This window comes from Mercenaria mercenaria, chromosome 6 (genome assembly GCF_021730395.1).
Source record: "Mercenaria mercenaria strain notata chromosome 6, MADL_Memer_1, whole genome shotgun sequence".
In the NCBI taxonomy this organism is placed as follows: Eukaryota; Metazoa; Mollusca; class Bivalvia; order Venerida; family Veneridae; genus Mercenaria; species Mercenaria mercenaria.
This window is the reverse complement of record NC_069366.1, coordinates 31,702,850-31,724,977: the sequence shown is the minus strand read 5'-3', so window position 1 is coordinate 31,724,977 and position 22,128 is coordinate 31,702,850. Positions and strand designations below refer to the sequence as shown.

Sequence of the window (22,128 nt, the reverse complement as noted above, 5' to 3'; positions counted from 1 at the left end):
AGGACGACAAGTAAGCACGCCGAAACGCGCTAACACACCAACATATGGCATTTGTCATTATGCATACTTAGGCGCTAGTTTTGTCGTTTTTGTGTGTTGGCATGTTAGCGCTCTTCAAACACGCAAACACGCCGGAGCGAAATGGCAGAAATCATCCACCGTAGCATTTATTAAATGCCTTGTACAAAGATATATTTTCATTTATTTCGTAAATTGTTCTGTTCAAAGTTGACTGATTTCCATGTTGATGCTATTTCAATTTACAGGTCCATGCAGACATGTTGCCTTTTAACTGCACTGTTTGTTCGCGTGTCTTCAAAAACAAGAAGGGTAGGGACCGGCATGAAAAACTCCATTTGTCAGAAAAATCTCATAAATGTGATCACTGTGGCGCATCATTTCTAAGGTAATTACACCATATATATACGCTTATTTTTCCTCTTCTAAGAGCGGGAAAATGACGCATATCCGCCTTGTTACCTTTCTGGACGCACAGCGCTTTCTTCCTTTTGGGAGAGCGTAATAATGACGCATATCAACTTTTTTCCTTTTCATACAGCGGAAAGACAGATATTAAAATATTTTAGACCTATTTAATAGTCTTTAAAACATTTGTTTGTGAAATGATCCGTTAAATTTACAATTATATTTCGCCGAGTCTAAAATCTTTAAGGCTAAGAAGTAAGTTACCATTATTGTTTGTTATTAAGCAGAAATGAGACAAAAATTGCACAAATCATATTTGTTAAAGCCATAAAAAGGCCGACCTACAATATACCCATGGAAAGGAAAGCAACGAAGGTGTTCGCAATTATGATTTCTTCCCGTAATTATATATTAGGCCAGACGGAGGACAAATTATGATTGTATATATATATGAAGATGCGCAGGCTGTTCTGGATCCATGCTGGTCGCAAACGCACTATGTTGGTTTTCTCATGGTGTGACTCATATATGTATTATCCTCTAACATGAAAATAATTATTCAATAATCTCAGTGTGAGGCCCGTATCTTAGTAACATTTTTTTTGACAGTGTGACCATATCTGAAATGGTATAAATTTTACTTTTCGTCCTCAATGCCCTTCGTTCACTTGTTACTCTTTGATTCGATGGTTATTGTACATTGATATTTTTTATAAGCTTAGGCCTATATCCAGTACATTACTTTCTATGAGCTCAAGATATTTTACATTTATGAAATATTTTTATCAAAAAAAAAAAGTTAAAGCAGTAACGTTTCTTCAATGCCTCAAAACGTATAAGACTGAAATGAAAAGAAAACATTTTAAGTAATTATAGAATAAAGACCGTGGCAAAATGTCTAAAGTATATGCTTTGCAAATTGCCTCAATAGGACAAAATATCGAAAATATATCTTTTGTAATCCAGTCCTACTAAAATTGCGTAATATATAACATGAAGACGGGAAGGTTTTTGTTTGCAAATGAATAATGATATCTGTTCAGTTGCAAGATTCTAAAACCAGCTTTCAGTTCAGGAAAAACTGCTAAGTGAAATATATATTCTGATATACATTTTGTGGAGAGAAAGCGAACCTAATTACACCACAGGGAGGGGTCTAAATATTACTTCGGTCATAAATTCTAGAGACAGTGTATTCGGATACGTCTGAGACACCAAATTCATCTTGAAAATGCTTCTTCTTTGATTTCCCGAAGGACCGGGGAGATTTTAATGTACCCCAGGTGACCACATTGCATCAACTGATTATAGAGGCCGTTCCAAAATTCCAATGAAATTATCGCAATAGGAGCGTGACTTACTGTTTTAATGGGCGAATATTTCATCTCGGATAGAAACAGGGACAATAACCCGCACACGACTGTAAATGTTTCGGGAATTGTAATGTTATTCGGGTAATTGGCTCAAAAGATTTGTTGTCCTTTAACAGTGGATGATATAATATAAGAACGCATATGTAATGATTATAAGTGAAGATCGAGTTACCATATATAAACGGATTGGGAAATCACATTCGTAATACAACTGATGCAGGAAATTGTGTTTTATGGTTGAATCAAGCATGCCTGCCCACGTGGGAGCTATACAGATTCTATAAAAGAGTTCAGATGCTATCATGTAGCCCCATATTAGTAATGAAGCCAGTCTGTAAAGTGATAAGGCTCTTATTTATTATTGCAAATCGTGCCTTTGCACATATGTTTTCTGAAATTAGAAACTCAGGTTTTAAAATAGTTCTGATTAACGCTCCCCTCCCTTCGATCTTGCGCGGCTGGATTTCCCTTGGTGAAGAGGCGTTCCTCAGTGCCAAACACGCAGATATGATTTTAAAGAGTTCCTATATTTAACATGCTGAAATTATTTCTAATGAAGTTTAAATTCCATTTCCTTCCACCTATACATAATAACAAATAGTACAGTGATGCCTATTACCATGTCGCCGGATGCAGCCGCAGTAGGTCTGGCAAATTCGTTCCTATTTGTGTTGCAAGCGCATGTAAGTTTTCATGGCAATATAACTGAGAAAGGAATACATGGTGAAAGAATTCTTTTCGAATCTGCCATCGCTCGGAAAAGGGTCCTGATCCAAAAACAAAAAGAAAAAAAAATAACCCGAAAAACCCGAAAACGCTATGAGTCTTAAACTGGTTACTAACCCTTTTCGAAGAAAGTTTATCGATGCGAAATCAGTGGAATATGTATTAGTACCCTAACCTGCACTTTGCGGCGCGTTCGAGCCCTCAAAATGCATTAACAGTACCGTCATATGTATTGCTTTTAATGGCAAAATTTTGTTTGGATTGTATTAGGCGCTAAGGTCTGTCAGTCTATGCTTATTGGTTCGATCCTTAAATATGTATCTAAATGGTTTATGTAAATGCCCGCGGAAATGACTTGGTTCGGTGACTCTGAATTAATTTTCGTGAGTAATAGGACATCTGTGGAGAGTCTTTTAATTAAACATAAAGATTAGACTTATTGGATGTACTTGGATTCTTTTGAATATATAAGTAGGGAGAGTAAATGAATCTGCAGAGAGCCGTGCTGTTAATTCTGTTGCTCCCAGGCTGTTGTTTATTCAAGGAACTTTTCACCGGAGAATATTGTTACAATAGTGAGATAACCTAACATTTATTCACAAATACAATTACCGTCCCAGATTTGCGTTCAAACGTTTATTTGGACAGCAATTTTGAAGAAAACATTTTTTTTTCAAGGTCTATTTCATTGAGCACGTGCGTATGTGGCTGGTACGTGTATATACCGAGTTTTAGGCTGATTCTCTTGTTCACAGTTATTCTAATCCTTAAGGATTAGATTTTTAATATGATTCATGCACATGTCATTTACAGCGCTGACAGACATTCAGCACGGGGCTAAGTTTTTTTGGCGACGCCGTCTAAATTCGTTTTCGTTACCTATGCCACGTGACTTCAGTTCGCAAATCAAACTACTTGATAACGCATTATAGATAATTTATCAAAATGGAAGAGTTATGCAACACTCTTCCTGATTGGACGAGAGTGTCAATTTCTTTCACTCTGTTGATTGTGCTACGCTGAATGAAATGTAGACAAAGCGTTTATCCTAAACGACGCTGTTCACAGTTTTAAAGCTAACTTTGGCTCAGTATATTTAGCAAGAATATTGATATATCCCAAAATGATAAGTAAGTTTAATAAATATGATAAAAACCTGTTCAAATACCAACATATATCAAATTAAAGAAAGAGCTGAATACGGTCTGCGTATCACATGAATAAGGGTGTGATAAGAGTCTTTTATGTAGAGAAGTGCTTTTTAAAAGATTTTCCTTGTTACAATTGTCGTCTGTATATGAAAAGGTTTCTTGCTTTTGTGACTTATTCAGATTGCATATTAAAATGAGTACTTGTTTGCTTTGATATATTTGTTATAAATTATTTAACTGATTTATTATATATGAATATTTTTCTTTAGTATGGTATGCAAATATTGAACTCAGTTGAATTCTGTTTTATTATATATATGCTATATAATGACTGAATCTCATTACACTGAATTGAAGGTACGCTGCATACCGTTTATCTACGTGATATGATTACGGTCAAACTTTGCTTATGAAACAGAAATATTGAAATAATTACAATTGTATGTTTTGCTTGACCTTCACTTTTTTTTATAGGTGTGACGTCATTGTCCAAAGATTCATGAATAGTGAATATGCTATTTGTTAAAGCGGGATCAGTTGGCCTATTTTAGAAATAGATAAAAATAATAAATAAAAAAATCCTTTAATTGATTTTTTCTCATGTATTCTAATCAAACTTGATTTGTAGCATCTTTATTAGGCCCGCAGCCAACTTTGTTCAGCTTGGACATTTAACCCCGTTTAGGGGCTGCTAGAGCTAAAACTAGAAATGCCTTTATACAGCGTCTCATCAACAGCTTGGTGGATCTTTGTCATACTTGGTCTGGAGCATCATTACAAGGCCCTCTTCCAAATTTATTTATATAGGAACTTGGGCCCTATTAGGGACCACTATAGCTAAAAGTAGATATGCCTTTCTTCGCATTAACCACTAAAATGTAATGGATTTTTATCAAACTCGATGTGTAACAATATCGTAAGGTCTCCTGCTATTTTGTTACAAATGGGGATAGGAACCAATTTAGCTAAAAATATAAACACGTTTAATGACCTCTTCTCATGAACCGCTTCATGAATCTTCATCAAACTACTGCTGTAATTATTCGTCTAAGGGTAAACGAAACAAAATTGCAACCCTATGAAACCTTTGCGAAAAATTAAAAGAGAACCATTTAAATTGTTAAAGTGCGGTGTTTGGTTTTGCAGTTTGAAAAATGTTAGATGAAAGATGAATGTTAGATGAAAAAATCATAAACTTCTTTCTTTATTACAATTCGCCGACCATCATTTTTAAAGATATTTCTTGTTATATATATCTACAGATTCGTAGGTCCCGAATGCATTGATATAATCTTTTAAGGATTAGATTTTTAATATGATTCATGCACGTGTTATTTACAGCGCTGATAGGCATTCAGCACGGGGCGAAGTTTTCAAATATATCTACAGATTCGTAGGTCCCAAATGCATTGATACAGTTCCGCAGCCGTAAAACATTTATATCATTTCAAATGACAATTTAATTGAAAACATAAATCTCGGCATAATTGTCTAAATATCTTAAGTGAATTTGCCAAATCAATTTGAAGACAAAACAGTACTGAGTGATCAGTATGAGAAATTTGATACTTTCAAAGCTCCCAACTGATATGGATTATTTCAAGCCTTTATTGAATTTGATGTTACGTTTCCCAAGGGGCATGACTCTATATGACAATCATATTTTATGAAAATCTAAAACGGTATACGTCATGTGCCTCGTTAGGAGAGCTATCGAATGAACCGTATACATTACTGATTAGATTTTCCCGACTATGTGCAGTCGGTCTGATACACATTTTCAGTATTTAATGCTTTTCTTTGTTTTATATTTCAGGACAGAGCATTTAAAAAGTCACATGCGAGTACACGAATCCAGTGAGAGTTATCCGTGTCAAACTTGTAACCTTGAATATCCGACAATGGCGGCGCTCATGTCTCATCAAAATGCCCACAAACCAAAACCAATACCCAGCTCTCCCATGCCCGGAAGCTCCTGTCCTGACTGTGGTGATGTGTTCTTCACAACAACAGAAAAAGATTCTCATGTTTGTTCGGAATTTGGCGCTAAAAAGACGTTTCAATGTCAACAGTGTGCCGCCATTTGCGTAGGTCCAACAGCATTGGCTCTTCACACGGAGCATGCGCACTCCGGGCCTGGAACGGAACCAAACAAGTGTCCACTTTGTTACAAATGTTTTCTGAATCTAGACGAATTGACAGCTCACATGAAGGTACACGAATCACCAAATCCGGACAGAAAATCTTTGGTTAGTACCAATGATATTCAAGGACTTGAATTTGGCGCAAGTTTTCTTAGCGGAACAAACACGCTTTGTCCGACAGATATACTTGTATGTCCTTATTGTCTTAAAGATGATTTTGATACATTGGAGGGACTAGAATTACACATGCAGAGTGTACATTCGGTAAAACCAACGGAAGTGTACACGTGTAACTACTGCAACGCGCCATATAAAAATTTATATAGTCTTCACGAACACATGAGGGCTATACATCAGAATCAACCAAGCATGGGTATCAAGTACCCATGTAGCAGGTGTGGGAAGGAGTATCCAAGTATAGAGTCATTACAAGATCATAAGAAGAAAATGCACTACAAACCGAAACATTCAGAAAATGTTATATCTTGCCAGTGCTGTTCTCTGGCTTTTGCAAGTTCCACTAGCTTATACGAACACATGAGAACAGTTCATGGAGACAGAAAAAGAAGCGAAGAAATGAAAAACCCTCACATTAATATACCCACACCAAAACCTTCTAGGCTGTCGACTGAGAACAAAGTTGGGGACCATTATCAAAGCTTTTCCGATGCGCATACAATTATAAACGTTCCGGAGCCATCTCAGATACTCCGCCATCTTAAAACTCCACTCCGATCTCCAGTAAAAGCTAGTACAAGTCCTACTGGCACAGTTCATCATGGACCTGTTTTGTCCGGTCGCCATTCTCAGGCGTCACCGAGCAGACCGCCCTCTAGTGGCAAGAGCGACTTCCCGCAGGAAAAGATAATTTGTGATCAATGTAACGCCAAGTTCTCCGACTTGACAAGCTACCAGACCCATATGAAGCTACATGTAGATTCAGTGCTTGGGCAGTACTCATGTCGTCAGTGCAACAAGGTACACACTTTATATTCTACAAAAAATGGTCGGAACAACTTTAACATAAGGAAATGATGGCTTAGAAAAAGTTCGGGACTAAGAATTTGATATAAACAAAGTACATTGAAGAGACTTAGCCTAAATTTCAGACTTAAAAGGTTGATAAATCTGTCACATAATAATAAAATGATTCCATAAATTGTTCTAATATTATTATCAGCTTATATATTATTATTTTATTTTATCTTGTCATACTATAGTCATAATAGTTAAAAGTTCTTGCTAAACATTTAAAAAATTAATAAAACTGTAACGTCCAACTGAAGATGTTATATACAAACGGTCAGCAATGGTCAGTATATGAGCCGCGCCATGTGAAAACCAACATAGTGGCTTTGCGACCAGCATGGATCCAGACCAGCCTGCGCATCCGCGCAGTCTGATCAGGATCCATGCTGTTCGCTAACGGTTTCTCCTATTGCTATAGGCTTTGAAAGCGAACAGCATGGATCCTGACCAGCCAGCGCGGATGCGCAGACTGGTCTGGATCCATGCTGGTCGCAAATTTTTAAAGCCACTATGTTGGTTTTCTCATGGCGCGGCTCAATTATCTTAATGAATTAAAACTGTTTCGAGCTCTTAAGTGTCAATACTTTCTGACAGTCTACCTAATACACGTGGTTAAGCTACTCAAACATTCATTTGATCAAATCCGCGTCCTCTGACTATTTTAATGATCAAGGACGGATTTTTTTATTTGTATCACATTACTATTTTCTATATTCACAGTTGTTTTTATCGGAAGAGCAGTTGGAGTCCCATCTATCGATGCACTACCTGTCAGCATCTTCCGAGTACGGCTGCACCAGTTGTAACAAGACGTTTAACAAACCAGACGAGCTACAGAAACACCTGATGGATATACACGCCCATCACCTGTACAGGTGCTCCCTCTGTAAAGACGTATTTGACTCAAAAGTGAACATTCAGGTAAATGAAGATTTATGTTCTTTTAGGATTTTAAAAAAGGCTTATCGGCAGTAAAGATAAGAAGGTGGGAAAAGACCCTTGACTTCCCCATTTGATATTATAGTATTATTTCAGGTACTTCCCGTGCATATGGCGGTACCCTTGCAAGGCTCGAATAAAAACAGTCCTGGTGTAACAGATAGCTTCACAATGATGCAGAAACTAAATTTCCAAAAATACACCAATATGTATCTATTGACGCTGTCCCCGATGTCCACAATTATCATCATAGTTAGATTATGGGAGCTTAAGTTAAAACCTACATAAAAAGCAAGGTTAGACAGAAATGTAGCCTTAAACATACTCTAATCCATTTCGGAAACATTTCATGAACGGGCCCATTGAAAAATCCTCTTTTTTTAGGCTTCCCCCTTTAGTGTGGCTTATCTCAACAGAGTCAGTGATAAGAGATACGGTAGAAAATTTAAGAAAGTGCTATTAATTCGAAACCCCGAATTTCCAACTAAATACTATACTAACACTGGGATAAGAGTCTTGTGTATGGATGCTTTACACCTGGCACGCTAAAGAACCAGGAAGATTCTGGAGTTGGAGCCCCTTGTGTATGGTGCACTATCCCTCCTCTAACATTACCAACAGTGTTCTAGAGGAATCGCCTTTATGGGTTACCGGTGACGACTACGAATAAACTTACAAACATTTTTTGTGATGCCAGTGTAACTTCGGGCCCAAATCAACTAGATATTTCAGTAAATAACTATTTATTTCAGGTTCATTTTGCCATTAAGCATAGCAACGAGAGTAAACTGTACCGGTGTGTCGTCTGCGACATCGTCTTCCGGTCTGATACAGACTGGCAACTTCACCTGCGCGTTACTCATCTCAATATGACAAAACCTTACAGGTAAATATATGTTTATTGATACATAAGAGAACCACCACTTGCTCAATTTGAGCAAAACATATATGAGCCGCGCCATGAGAAAACCAACATAGTGCGTTTGCGACCAACATGGATCTAGACCAGCCTGCGTATCCGCGCAGTCTGGTCAGCATCCATGCTGTTCGCTTTCAAACCCTATTGCAATTAAATAAACCATTAGCGAACAGTATGGATCCTGACCAGACTGCGCGGATGCGCAGGCTTGTCTGGATCCATGCTGGTCGCAAACGCACTATGTTGGTTTTCTCATGGTGCGACTCAATTATGAAACGCATCTGTGCGGAAAAGACGAATCTCTGCAGTTGAAACAGTTGGTTAATAGAAGCAGAAATGTAATATGCACCAGGCCTGGGATTTCTCAGGACTGGTTCTGATTTCTGGCTTTTGGCAGCCAGAATTTTCTTATAATTATAACTCTATTGAAAAAGGACATTTCAGGCTTTTAAATGTAGATTTTCAGGCTTTTGACTTTTACTTAATCCCAGGCCTGATGAATGTTGTCGATTAAAATATCATTTTTTTATTTCTAAATACATTTTCACGAAGTATAATAATGATGTAATATTTATGGCAAACCCCTTTATACTTAGTAATGCTATGAAGTGTTTGTCATGAAAAGGGACAAATACTTGAGGTAAAAAAAAATATAGCATTGCGATAATTAAGATTATAAAAAAAGTACTACCAGTTCTTTTACAGACATTTTTCTTAAGAAATTCACAGCTTGTTCAAATTAAATTTTCAACGCCGAAAGTGCAAGAGTTCTTTCTGTAATTAAAATAACCCTTGAGACGGAAAAAATATGTTCCTGTCAGTTTTCGCTCTAGATTTTGTAGCAGTTTTAAAATATCAAATGAAGTTCGAATGTTTCAGCTTTATACAGTTTAACTGCCGAGTCAAGTTTATAAAATGGAAAAATCGATCCAACTGAAAAATTCAGACCCCAATATTCAGAAACCAGTCTCAATGCGTCCAAAAAAAAATGGTATCTTTCACATGCTTTCGATACTTTTTTTGAAAATGTTAAGGAAAGGGTAGGCAAATCGCTTGATTCTGATATACAGTTGAAACTCGGTATATTTTATTTAGTGTTTTACTTCGAGATAAGCGAAATTGGACTTAAAATGAGCCGTGCCATGAGAAAATCAACATAGTGCCTTTGCGACCAGCATGGATCCAGACCAGCCTGCGCATCCGCGCAGTCTGGTCAGCATCCATGCTGTTTGCTAACAGTTTCTCTAATTGCAATAGGCTTTGAAAGCGAACAGCATGGATCCTGACCAGACTGCGCGGATGCGCAGGCTGGTCTGGATCCATGCTGGTCGCAAACCCACTATGTTGGTTTTCCCGTGGCGCGGCTCATATTTTGGGACGGAACTTGAAAACGTCTTCGAGATACCCGGAATTTAGGGATAAGCGAGTTTGAGCTATTAAGAAGAATAAAAGCTCGAATTGTTTATACAGTTGGCAGACACTTTACCGCCGGTTTTCTAGTCTTCTGCCGGAATAAAATTGTCTTGTAATCAGGGATTATAGTATTTAGTTACTCGATTGTTTATCTTAGTATAAGAAATAAGGAGACGTCCGTTGTGAACTGACTACCTGCTTCGAAAATTAACTTCCAAATTTGTCTGGCTATTTAATCTAAGAAATTTATTATTTTGACCTTTCCTGAAATTAATTGTTGATGTAATGTTAGGTGAGTTTGCATGCTTCTATATGTTTTTGTTTGTTTCTTGCCCAGGTGTTTATTCTGTAAGGAGTCATTTAGCTCCGAGATGGACCTACAGTGTCACCTGGCAACACACAACAAACCATTTAAATGTTCCATGTGCGACGAGACGTTTTTAGTCGAGTTCCTATTGGATAAACATATACAAAACGTGCACTCTTCAATCTCAGGACCCGAGATCTCTCCAAAAGCACAGGCGCAAAGTCCAAAGCCCATCAGCATAAAGGTCTGTATGCTTTTAAAAATAAGAGGGCGTGTCAACTTTCATTTTAAAATATACATTTCCCCTACTTATGCGCAGAAATTTTAACAAATAAATATTCAGAAAAGTGAACCGTTATTCTTGTTCTGCAATTAAAGGGCAAGCAATGCCAGAAAAGAAGTTGATTTCATACGAAAGCCATCCTCAAGCCTTTCATAACGCTGAAAAAAAAGTTTGTAATCGGACCACTATTGAAACAGATATGACAGCTTGAAATTAAAGGAAAGGCGGCCATTTTTGCATGTTTATGACGTCATTTACACACTGCTGAATTCTTTATTTAGCACATCAGATTTTAAATAACTTGGTTATTTATTTTATTAGACAATGTAGTTAGAAAAAAGTTGAGAAATTATTTTACAGAAATAAGGGAATACAGTTCAGATAATATCTAGAAATTTAATAAATCCGTATGGAAGCAAAACGGCCGCCATTTTGATTAATTAAGCCGGTTTTAATAATTGTTTCACTTCCTCCAATGATGTGAGAAATCCTAACAGACAAAATAAACATCAGAACAACGGTGCCTTTCCCTTTAAAATAATTTATGTCTCAGAGGATGTCTCTTTAAACAGGCCTAAATTGCACAGTAAACATGTAACTGTACTGCTTTAAAGTCCGAGCTCAATGGTGAAGTTGTCTCTTTTTAGCTCGACTTTTCGAAGAAAAAGTAGAGCTATTGCACTCGTTCCGACGTCAGCGTCGCCGACGCTGTTGGCTAAAGTTTTTGATAAAGTCAAATATCTCTGTTACTATCAAAGCTATTGACTTGATATTAAAGTAGTTATTTACTATCAAAGTCTTCACCAGAAGAAACAATCCACATAACTCTGATTTGAATTTTGACAGAGTTATGCCCCTTTTTAACTTAGAATTTTTTTTTGTTAAAGTTTTTGATAAAGTCAAATATCTCTGTTACTATCAAAGCTTTTGACTTGAAACTTAAAATAGTTATTACTATCAACGTCTACACCAGGAAAAACAATCCCCATAAATCTGTTTGAATTTTGACAGAGTTATGTCCCTTTTTAACTTAGAAATTTTCGGTTAAAGATTTATACAAATAAGCGAATCCATATTTGTTGCATTAACATATCTACTATAACTACAAAAGGTGAAAAGTCGAGATAAAATACATTTTATCAATATACAAGTACAACTAGCTGTTAAAAACCTAGGACACTTAATTGATGTAGGTGTCAAAATTGTTTTATAAAGTCGAAGTTCATGCATATACGACAAAATGCATCATTTCACCTTAGAAATCCTTCAAAAGATGGTTGCTTCCAGGTATTCAAGCAACACAAGATTTGGAGTTTGGAAAAAGCTCAGTCTTGCTGCAGTATTAGAATTGTTCATGAACAGTTAAAAGCATACATATGTAGTAAAAATCTGTTATTGATATTTAAATCATCATAGCACCGAGATAGTTCTGGTTTTAGAACAGTGTCAATAAATTTACTAGTATCTTTGATTACACTTAAGTTCAATTTACATTTTAAACCTGGATCTAAATAAAAAAGAGTCGACTACAGGAAAAATATGTACCGTCCATCTACTTTTCTTTAAGCTGAACTGTATCCAGGACATCATTGTTTGTCGGTATGGATAAATCAAGCACAGTTCCGAAGTCGCAGCTAACAGATTCTGCCATATACATGTACTGTCTCATAGTATTCCATTACATGATCTGATCTTCAGTTTCCGCTGAAGAAACACTTACACTTAATAGAATACTATTTTTATTTTCATAAAAACACGTCTTCAGGTTGAGAAAGACACTGGGACCAGTGCGAAGCAGGAGCAGGGAAGCAACTCACTATTGTTTAATCCTCTACTGCCATCAGCGGGGAACCAGTCCCCAGTGCTCACAGCAGGTAGCGCCACCTTACTTGGAGAAGGGAGCCAACTGTATCAAAATATTTGTGGAGTAGCAAACAGTGGGGTGATAAATGACCTGTCAAGCAGTATGTACCAGGGTTTAAGTCCCGGAAGCTCTGGTAGTGGGTCCATGGTCTGGAAGAGCCCGGAAGATCTCTACAGATGCAATATTTGCGATATAAAATTCAGCCAACTATCAGGATTGCAGGTTTGAAATAGTGTTGTTTTGCTTCATGTTTATTTGTCTGGCACTGACAAGATCTGAAATCAATTGTGAATTAGACAATGTAAATAATAAAACAGCTTTAGTATTTCAGTAAAAAAGTAATCTGGTTTGTGTTTCTGAGTTCAGTCAGCTATTTCTTGGAGTTTTTTTTTTTTTTTTTTTTGTTTTTTTTTTTTGGGGGGGGGGGGGGGGGGGGGTGGGGTGGTGTTGCAGAGTACAGGTAAAGTTAGTAAGTGCAATTCTAACTTTAACCGTGTACTCTTAGTTTTGAAAGCTAGACACTTTGTAACAGATTAGCAAGTAAAGTCATAACAAAACCATAATTGTTCATAGAATTATCGTATTCTAACCAAAACCATGGTTTAATTAACACGAAAACGTAAAATTGACATTGTAAACATAACACTGAAACATGAAAAATTCGTCGCAAAGCAAGGATAACATGTTTATTAGTAAACTTCTCCAATTATTGATCTGAATTAATGTGAAAAAATACGTTGCGTATGTAAATGAATTATTGAATGAGTCGATCATTTTCAATATCAATCAAACTTTACCCAGCTGGCTAATGAGCACGCTTCACCGATAATCGTACTATCTAATTAGCCTAATGTCGTCTATTCACTTCAGAACCATAAACTTCAAGACCATGGACTGAAGTTTGCCTCCGGAAAGTACAGCCCGAACTCAAGTCCCAAACAGAACTCTATAAATAATGGCGAGACTATTACAAGCATCTACAACAACATGATTTCCCGCCAAAGTTCCGAATCAAGCTTCTCATCGGCAGAAAAACAACCATCTTTGTTACAAGACGCTTTGACATCATCATTCGTTCTTCCTGCCAGTATTGCATCTGACGCATTAATCGCGGGAAACGCGTACACGGAAAAACTGATGTCGTCATTCGGGGAGAAAATTTGCATGGCGTGTCCGTTTTGCAGTCAGACTTTTAAATGTAAGGCAGATCTCGAGAAGCACAGCAAAATCCATTTAAACACGGGCTCTCAGAAATGTAACATTTGCGATGAAGTGTTCGCAAGTTCCGGCATTCTAGCAGAGCATAAGCTTACGCACTGTAAGATACAACAAGGGAACGTCTGCGTTGCTTGTAAAATTGCGATTCGTAGTGAGGACCAGTTTTATCTCCATTCACAAGAGCACGGTTTTCAAGGGGCAGTAATGCAGTGTATCGTGTGTCGCCAAACGCTTGCTTCCATGTTAGAGTTACAGATGCATGGCAGGCATCATTTCCAAAACAAATCTTCTTTCCATACGTGTTGTGTATGTTTAAACAGTTTTGAAACGAGTGAAAACTTGGTTTCAAAAATAAACAGCTCCGGGCGCACTTATTATGTCTGCAAGCCTTGTTACCATGGAAATTCCTCCGAGTTCTCGTGCAATCAGTGTAGCGCGACGTTTTCTTCCAAATCCGGACTAGAACTTCACGAAGTCTCTCACAAGAAGTCATATCAATGTATAAAGTGTCAAGAATCATTTAGCAGTGAGTACGAGATTCAGATGCACGTGGCAACGCACGTGATGACGGAGGGCAACGTCCACGAGTGTTTCCTATGCTGCGTTGTTTTAGATTCTCCAGCCAAACTGCAATGCCATTTGATTGAACACACTTACAAAAATTCTGAATACAAGTGTAGCGCCTGTGGGCGTGACTTCAACTCTGCGGTGGATATCCAGGCGCATGCTATAGACCACGGTGTCACAGCTAGAAGATACGCTTGCAGTCAGTGCACACAGAGATTTTTCTTTAGTGCTGAACTTGAAAATCACAGATACCTGCATAAAATGAAATCCGAGCAGATAGCAAAGGCCAGCTCTTCTGCAAGCAAATCTTTGACAATTCAACCTTTAAATATTCGTTCTTTGGACTACCTTTCATCAGGCCGAGCGTCCTCCCCGCTTGAATCAATTTCAAATAAAGCAAGCCACTCGAAACAGACTTCGGAAGACGGATTCCACTGCTCAAAATGTGAGCAATCATTTTCAGACGTGTTTGAGCTTGCTAACCATTATAAAGAGTTCCACACCGATCCGGAAAAGAAAACTCACAAATGCCCGAGTTGTTCCGAATGGTTTGGTACTGTTATTCAGCTACAAGCACATTTCTTTGCCAGGCATGCGTCAAGAGAGCCGGAGAAAAAGCCGAAATACGCTTGTATGGAATGTGGAAAGGAATGCTCTTCCGAACATAACCTATTGACACACATGAATACACACAGAAAAGGTACTAAGATGTCATATATATACCTATGTCAAAAGCTTTGTTACAGTTTCGCAGTAGTTTAATTTTGCACGCAGTTATATGAAAAGTTTTCAGGATAGTTTTATAATCGTATACTTCTTTGTGTTGAAAAGTGAAATTTTCTCATAATAAACGCAAGAATGACTTTGTCAAAAATCAACAGAATTTTTTAAGCAAACATTTTCCTAAAAGTCATAGCCTTACTCATTTGGCTTATCAGGATGACTTATTTTATGATCTGATTTTTTATAGTTGTCATCCCTGTCCCGAAACGTCCTATTATTTTGGACTATTCATAATTTTAACATGTCCAAAACATTGTGGAATGATACTTATTTCACTTGGGTATTGATTACATTTTACTCAGACTTTATCATAGACTCCCAGTGTAAAATCTCAGACTTTTAACTAAAATAAAGGTATTAAATCAATATAATATTTCATTGAAACTTCAAAGTTTTGTTGTTTGTAGCATCATCTGGGGCATGTGCAGTGAAAAATCTTGATTTGATTTCTAAAATAGTGTGATATTTATTTATAAAGTCACTATATGTTCATTGGAAATATACTTTGTTATACCCAAGTGGAAACTGGCAGGTACTCTAAAATGCAGCTCTCTGATTGGTCGGTTAGAACCCCTAATATACTGTGATGTCATGATAAAGTTATGAATAAAGCCGTAGTCTGCTTTCATTTGCATACAACTGTAACTTCTTTGTTTACGTCGGTACTGTCGATATTTTTTAATATTTTTGTCATGACTCGTAAAATGGCGGACTTGATTATCACGAATCTTAACCACATATGCAATAACATTTATATTCCAGGTAATAAGGTCACATGTCCAACATGCTCGAGAACTTTTTCTTCATCTAGCGGTCTGACTGCGCATATGACCGCACATTGTGGTCAAAAGCACAATCACGAATGTCCTATATGCCATAAAAAGTTTACAAGTAAGTTACGTGTACTGCTTTATAATTTTATATCCATGTAACATGATCTGATTTGTCGTTTAGTAAAGCAACAAAAGTAAACGGTTGGTAAAATCTGCAATAAGTAACGGTTGATGCGCGGACCAGTGAGAACACATTATGACGTCTATTTGCCGCATGACGTCCAGTTAATTTCTACCAGGATGAATGGACTTCACCGTACGTTTATCGCAGTAGGTCAGATGAGCATGTTATATTGAAAATAAATAACACTCTCTTGTGATTTATCGTCTGCTTTGCTACGAATGTTCGTTCAGATGCTTGGATATTTGACCGCTAATGCCCTTGTTATTCAATTCCTGGCGGCCTAGGGATGGCAACGAATAGCAATTTTGGTATTCGAATATTCGGTCAACCTTCCGAACGAATATTCGAATATTCGGTCATCAAATGATCAACAAAATAACTCAAAATCTTATGGATTTATCGTACCCTAATTAGCAGTGATCTGTAGAGTAATTCTACTTTCGTTTACACCGGAAGTAATTCAGACATTGACGAATTAAGACTGACTAATCGTTCTCATCTCTTGTTTATCTTTTTGAATATAAAATATTTGTTATTTTCCTTCATTTACATATAATTTATATAGGTTTTACTTATTTTTACATGGATGTAGCCCTCTCGTTAGTAAGGTTCTCTCCACAGATATTACACGTAGCCGACTTCCTATCGGATGATTGCGTGAAATACTTTAAAAAGACAGGCGACATTGCTTGCATTTTGACAGTAGATTCACGTAATAGCATAAACAATATGTGTAAAATTAAGACTGTGGGGGTGTCTAATAAAAGATATATTTTTGCTTAACTTTACCCTTTGTCTGAATATTGAGTAGATTATACTATTTTTCCCCATACGAAATGCATTTATTATCAGACAGACAGACAGACAGACAGATAACTTTATTCACCCAAGGTATTATATAATACTATCAAGAGGATGATCCGTTTTCATTAAAATAATAAAAAAAAAAAGTTTCAAAACTTAAACTTTTTTTATTAAAATAATATTCATCACATTAAACTTGTTTTCAACACTTTTCGGCTCTTTATTTTACTCAATTACATCTTAAATCGACTTTGATTGAAAACCGAGTCATTAGTTCAAGTGCTTTCTAATGATTTTTAATTGCATGCGGTTTGCACCTACCGAAAACAAGGCGATTTGTAACGGATTTACATCAATTAGGGACCAATAAAATTTCTAAATGTAAGCAATTAGCTGTACATACTGCAGGTTACGATGTCATCACCATAGTGATGTACAATCTCGGCACGCTAATATACAAAGTGACACGTCTGACATTTCGCGCGTATCTACTATGAAAGCGAAGTCTGGTAATTTAGATAAACGAACATACTGGATCTTTCATTTAGTTTTTATTTATTTCTTATGATCTTATATTTTATTTTCGAATATTCGAATAGTGAAACAGTATTCGAATATTCGTGTCATGAGCGAATATTCGAATATTCGTTGCCATCCCTAATTCCTACGCATCTGAAATCTGAACCGTGGTAAATCAGGCAATAAAACACGCGAAGGTCTTCTTTGTTTGATAAATATATACTTGACACAATTTAGAATGTCATATTAGTAAATTTGTAAGTATGAAGAGACAGAGCATGTATAATTTATGTATTGAGCAACAAAATAAGAATATCAAGATTTACGATAAGACGGTAATGCCCATATAAGGAAGGAACGGTGACGTCATCATGCTAAAAATGGCTACCATAGCTTTTAAATAACTGTATCTTCGTCATATTTGTCCAGTTTTCGAATTTTTACTTTAAAAAGTCCACAAATCCTCATTAATTATTATTATTATTATTATACCAGATTTGTTGAGCGCCCTTTTCATATGTAATATACGTTCAAAGGCGCTTTACAATTAAACATGTGACACATCGCAGATATGTACGAAAATAACAAAACGTGACATATGCAATCACAAAACTGAAACTGAACAATTTGATTAAACGCCTTTTTTATAAATGATATTTTCAATGGCGTTGTACATAATAATAAAAAATAACAACAATATCATAAATGAACAATGATAATATTTACAGCCTTATTGTAACAAACAGCCATGACCGCACCCCCCACCCCTGAGGTCGTTTTACCCCTATTGCCAATACCAGTGCTTTAAACATCTGGTACGCCCAGACGGGCTGCATATAGTGGTTCAACCTCCCGGTAAATGGTGCCATCATGTACTGTTTTAGAAAGAAATACCACACATTTCAAGTGAAACTCAAGTCTTGCGAAAAGCACACACATAGAACGTCATAACCCTTAAAATGTGACATGATGAAATAAAAGATGGATTGTCAATTTAGTTAATTACATGATGAATTGTACAGTTAAGAGACCTTCGTCAGCGACGAATGACTTGCTGTAGTTCTGTATTACAAAAATAACAATGACATATTTATTATGAGTAGAAACAGTCACAGTTGGTATCTATGTGTTATAGAAAATTTTGAAAAGGTGTGTTTTGAGAGCTCTTTTGAATGAATTAAGTGATGAATCTTTTCTGAGATTGTCAGGGAGAGAGTTCCATAGTTTTGCGGCGGCAACCCTGAAACTTCTATCCCCGTAGGTAACCAGTCGACTTTTTTGTGGCACAAGGGTTGTTGCTGCATTTGCTGACCTCAGATTTCTAGTTGGCACGTACACCTCCAGTAAGTCTCTCATATACACCGGCGACTGTCCATGCAAGGCCTTGAATGTTTGAATGAGAATTTTGTATTTGATTCTATCTTGTATTTGAAGCCAATGAAGATCTTTAAGGATTGGTGTTATATGTTCAAAACGGGTTGTTTTCGTAATAAGACGTGCAGCTGTGTTTTGGACATTTTGCAGTTTGCTCGTTGTTGATTTTGGCACGCCGTACAAAAGAGCATTGCAGTAATCTAATCGTGAGGTCACAAGCGAGTTTATCAGGGTTTTTGTGGCTTCAGTTGTCAAATATGGTCGAATATGACCAACGTGTCGTATTTGACCGTAGCATGTTCGAGTCACAGAATTAACATGATGGTCCATGTGCATGTTCGAATCAAGCGTAGCACCAAGGTTTCGAACAGTTTTTGATGGTCTTATGCTCGATTCGCCAACTTTCAATAAAAAAAAAAAATAATAATTTTTAAAATTGTTTTAACTGGATTCGTTACTGTTTACACATGCGATCTTAACGTCCTTTTCACTTATTTATGTCCGAATTATATCATGTTAAGGAACTGTTATGTTTGCCAAATTTTGGTGGGTCTACCTGAATATTATCATAGTTTGAAATAATGCCATAATGAACACATTCAAGTTCTTTCTACAACTTACAACGCACACGAATGTAAATTCTCGACAGCAGAGGTTATAACAACACGTTTTAACAGGTCGGAAGGCATTTCTACCAAATGCTTTTAGAAACTTGTTCTTTGAGTCTTAGATCCTGGCATATATAAAGAAGGTCGCCCTTTCAGCTCAGACGTTGGTTTAAAAAAGGGGGAAAATGCTTATTTTTTGTATATCATTTTGTTTGTTTTCAGAAAAGAGTAACAAAATGGAGCACATGAAGATCCACAGTGGTGACAAGATATACCCGTGCACCTCGTGCGGCAAACTGTTCTCTGGTAGGGCAACGCTAGAGGAACATTCAAAAATACACCAGGTATAAATTGAAATGCAATGTTTTAATATAGTTTCGCCTCGATAGCATGGTTGTAGAGCTTCTTCTTAGAGTGTGTGTGTGTGTGGGGGGGGGGGGGTATGATTTCGATCCCTGATAGTACCAGTAGCTCCCTTGCTTGGCGCTCAGCATTAAAAGGGAAACTGGCTTCTCTTCTCTCAGATCCTCGATGGATTCCATCAGGAATGAGGTGTCGAGAGTGTTAATCATTTCATTATAGAACTCGCCTCACAGTTGCGGCGACCTTAAATCAGTTGGTATAAACTAATAGTTCGGTTGTCTTGAATAAAAAGCACGGTATATATATATACAAGCGTATGAATGGATGTGAATACAAAAACGTTGGTAGATTGTCATAAATATTATTGAAACATTACATTTTGTTCATAAGTTAACGCTTCATTGTTTACCAGTGAAAATTCTTAATTTGGGTTGTTTTGTTTTCACAGGAGGCCGCCTTTGACGAGGACCACCAGACAGAAACCAGAAGTGGAACAAGTGAAGAAACCGTGGCGTCAGTTGAAAACGCCAGCGATGAAGATGACGCTTCTAATAACATCTCTGATGGAGAGAAAGATTGTATGAAACAGGAAGTTACCAGTACAAGTAACATTCTAGAAGAGTCAAATGACACAAAGTAAGCAAGTGTAAACAAAGTTCCTGAGGAAGTGAAATGACTTTCAGCAGAAAGTGTGTGGGTAGGTGGTAGGGGTACAAATGTAAAATGTATTTGCGTTGACATGGACATATTTGCGTACTTAACAAGCAGATGCAATAAGTATAACAACTTATACATTCAGCTGAATGACTCGGTATATATAAACAGTATTGTGTTGCATTTGTTAATTGTGTCTTGGTATATTGTGATTTTATCGGTATGAAAAAAATGCCATAAAGTGCTAGTTATAATTTGCCGTTAAAGTGTTAGTCTAGCTTGTATTGTATATACATGTAGAAAATCTCCCATGTTTTCATTGCTTCAGCTTATACATTCCTGTAGAATCGTGTTGATCTGTTTCTCAGTTTTATTTGAAATAAAATTGTGACAAAAGATAAACTGTCGTTTCTGAATGGGTTTACGTGCACACATCGTGTATGCAACTCTGCAACAAACGATCTATTTATAGTATCATTTGTTTCCCAAATCACATACTATACAATCTATAAAGGTCGGAAATTTCCCTTCAGTAGATATTGCTGAAACTGACCAAAAAATGGGTTGTAAGTAATGGATACAACCTTCTGTTACTAAAAGGTCATTTTTGATTCAATATACTGGGTCACAAAGTTCAGATTATAACTCTTTTGCAGCTTCAAAACATGTATAGGTCATAAAAGGTAAACGCGATAAGCTAAATGTATCTATGAACCGTACCAAAGTTAAAAGGAGAAAAATCATACGATGCAACAAAAGCCTTTGCACTGAATAGATGGAGGGAATATCCGCCAAAACTTTATGCATCTATATGACATGCTCGTTCATAAATGTTCCTGCTTTGTTCAATAGGAAGGAGCTATTATTTGTCATACGATTAACCGCGACACCTGGTATCAAAATATGCCAGACCATATGTATATTTATTCCATCCATGTTAGTGCATTGTTGTTTCATTGTAGTGCTTGACTTCAGCTGCTTCTTAGATCATAGTGTGTTATAGTTTTAGGTAAATAGCCACGTGGGGAACTAACAAAGAAAGTAGCAATATATATTATAGTGCAGAGTCGAAAGAATTACCGTAATTCAAAATCGGACACACATGAACAGGATAACATACATGATAGATCTAATACTTAGTAAGAAGAACGAGCCATCATCAAAAGCGGACACCTATGTAGTGCCACCGACCTTCCGTAAGCCAGCTGGATGGCTTCCTCACATTAAGAATTCAACGCCCTGAGTGAGGCTCGAACCGACATCGGTGAGGACCAAGTCATTTGAAGTCAGCGATCTTAACCACTTGCCCCCCCCCCCCCCCCCCCACACCCGCCCCCCTCTGAATAAAACAGTGAAAAATAGATGACAAAAAATAAAGAACTAGAAATATTTTCCTTAAGAAATGGATGTCCCTGCTTAGCAGTGCATTTCCTTTTTGTAATGGCACGTATTAACTCCTATAGTTAACTAGAAGATGCTTTTGTAGAAAAACGCATGTCTTCCACCAATGCGTAGTCTATAGATGAGAAGTCAATAGGGAACAAATGCGAAGGTCAAAGAGGCACTGATGGTTGGCTACAATAGGGATTATCTGCTTGGCATGTCCAACCATCCCACTAAGTTTCAACATTCTGGGCCTAGTGGTTCTCAAGTTATGAATTGGAAACGGGTTTCCATGTTCAGGCCCATGTGACCTTGATCTTTGAT

General features: G+C 37.0%; 1 protein-coding gene across 1 annotated transcript in view; it reads left to right on the top strand.

The window, feature by feature from the left end:
• The window catches only part of LOC123549243 (zinc finger protein 423-like), a 47,120-nt gene extending 25,414 nt beyond the window's left edge, over positions 1 to 21,706 (top strand). Inside the window, exons 5-14 of the mRNA XM_045337167.2 lie at positions 267 to 406; positions 5,493 to 6,798; positions 7,570 to 7,770; positions 8,541 to 8,674; positions 10,458 to 10,671; positions 12,476 to 12,796; positions 13,445 to 15,059; positions 15,905 to 16,033; positions 19,627 to 19,748; positions 20,216 to 21,706. Coding sequence (XP_045193102.2) covers positions 267 to 406; positions 5,493 to 6,798; positions 7,570 to 7,770; positions 8,541 to 8,674; positions 10,458 to 10,671; positions 12,476 to 12,796; positions 13,445 to 15,059; positions 15,905 to 16,033; positions 19,627 to 19,748; positions 20,216 to 20,407 — 4,374 coding nt within the window. The 3' untranslated portion in view covers positions 20,408 to 21,706. The remainder of the gene's footprint in view (positions 1 to 266; positions 407 to 5,492; positions 6,799 to 7,569; positions 7,771 to 8,540; positions 8,675 to 10,457; positions 10,672 to 12,475; positions 12,797 to 13,444; positions 15,060 to 15,904; positions 16,034 to 19,626; positions 19,749 to 20,215) is intronic.
• The last annotated feature ends 422 nt before the right edge of the window (positions 21,707 to 22,128 follow it).